General features: G+C 63.3%; 1 protein-coding gene across 1 annotated transcript; it reads right to left on the bottom strand.

The window, feature by feature from the left end:
• Positions 1 to 107: 107 nt before the first annotated feature.
• On the bottom strand, positions 108 to 1022 carry LOC104274885 (PHD finger protein 7-like; the record flags this gene model as incomplete). Its single annotated transcript, XM_009870644.1, has 3 exons — positions 108 to 226; positions 667 to 770; positions 857 to 1022. Coding segments are annotated over 3 exons (389 nt in total), but the record flags the coding sequence as incomplete, so codon positions are not given.
• Positions 1023 to 1387: the final 365 nt, after the last annotated feature.

Raw genomic sequence — 1387 nt, 5'->3', positions numbered from 1 at the left:
GGCTGCAAGGAGAAGCGGGAAGGTCAAGGGCCTGGAGCGCCAGAGGGCCGGCCCCAGCCCTGGGGGAGCAGAGAGGCTCTGCCCGGCCTCCGGGGCTTTCCTCTTACCGGCGCCCGGACCAGCACAGCCCTCGCACTCCCAGCTCTGGGCGCTGGTGCCCAGGTGGGAGCACCCTCGGTGAGTGCCTTCTGCAGCACAGGAGCAGCAGAGGAGGAGTTGCCAGGGCCTGGAGAAGCGAATGGGGAAGCGGCTGTGAGGACAAAGTGGCCGCAGCCCAGGACTGTCCGGCAGAGCTCTTGTTCTCAGTCGCTCTGCTTGGAGCCCCTGAGGAGAGAGAGCTCCCTGTGCAGAGCCCCCGGGGGCAGTTTTGGACACTTACCCCTCCTCCTCTGCCTGCTCTCTTCCTCCTGGGCAGAGGCACTCACTGGCGTCGCAGCGCCGGTGCCTGACCATGAGCGGTGCGTATTCCTCAATGGTTTCCCATATTGGTGGTCTGATGGAGGAAGGAAAATCGATGAGCCCCTGGTGCCCCGGCAAGAGGCAGATGCCGGCGTCCCTGCTCTCCTGGAGTCACAGGAGAGCAGAGGCCAGGACATCGGGGCAGCCCCGGCACGGCACAGCACTTGCACCCTCCTGCCTTGAGAGCTGGGAAGGAAAAATACCGACCAGTTGGGGACGTGGATGCCCATGCGGAGCATCTCCCGCTTGAATGCCTGCCTGTCCAGGCAGAGCGGGCACTGGAAACACCTGCCAGCACACATGGCCTGCCGCTGCGGGAGAACCAGAAGGAGCACGGGTGAGGCCCTGGTGCTGCCGAGTGCCGGCTGTGCCGTGGGGGCAAGGGAAGGACTCCCACCTGGACGCAGCGCCGGTGGAACCAGGCGTGCTGGCACGTCGGGCACACCAGGGTGCAGAAGGACGGGTGGTCGTCATCTAGTGCCTCCTGGCAGATGATGCAGCAGGTCCCCTTCTCGGGGACTGCCTCCACCTTCTGCCTGGGGCTGTGGTCACCGCAGAACGCCCTGGGGGAGGAGGCAAGGGATGGGTGACGGGAGAACGGCTTCTCACCTCACCTTCAAGGGGAGGTCCTTGCACAGTGGCGGCGAGGAGGGGAGAGGAGGTACCTCCACTTCCAAGTGTACTGGGTCACACACTTTCCTTGGACAGAGAAGGGCAGATGTTCCCTCGTATAAAATAATGATTTTTTTTCTATTGTTTATTCATGTTACATTTATCTACCAGCAGTCCGGGAAGGACCACAGCAGCCCCCATCAGGGGCATCCTCAGGGCCCCCCAGCCAGCCCCACCCCTTGGAAGGGCTGGGGTTTCTTTCCAGGGTCTGGGCTAAGCTCCCGCAAAGCCCTCCTGGTCTTGTCAGGTCCTCACC

The sequence above is a fragment of the Apaloderma vittatum genome, unplaced genomic scaffold (assembly GCF_000703405.1).
Source record: "Apaloderma vittatum isolate BGI_N311 unplaced genomic scaffold, ASM70340v1 scaffold36595, whole genome shotgun sequence".
Classification (NCBI taxonomy): domain Eukaryota; kingdom Metazoa; phylum Chordata; class Aves; order Trogoniformes; family Trogonidae; genus Apaloderma; species Apaloderma vittatum.
The sequence above is the reverse complement of the archived record's forward strand: the minus strand, read 5'-3'. Positions and strand labels throughout refer to the sequence as shown.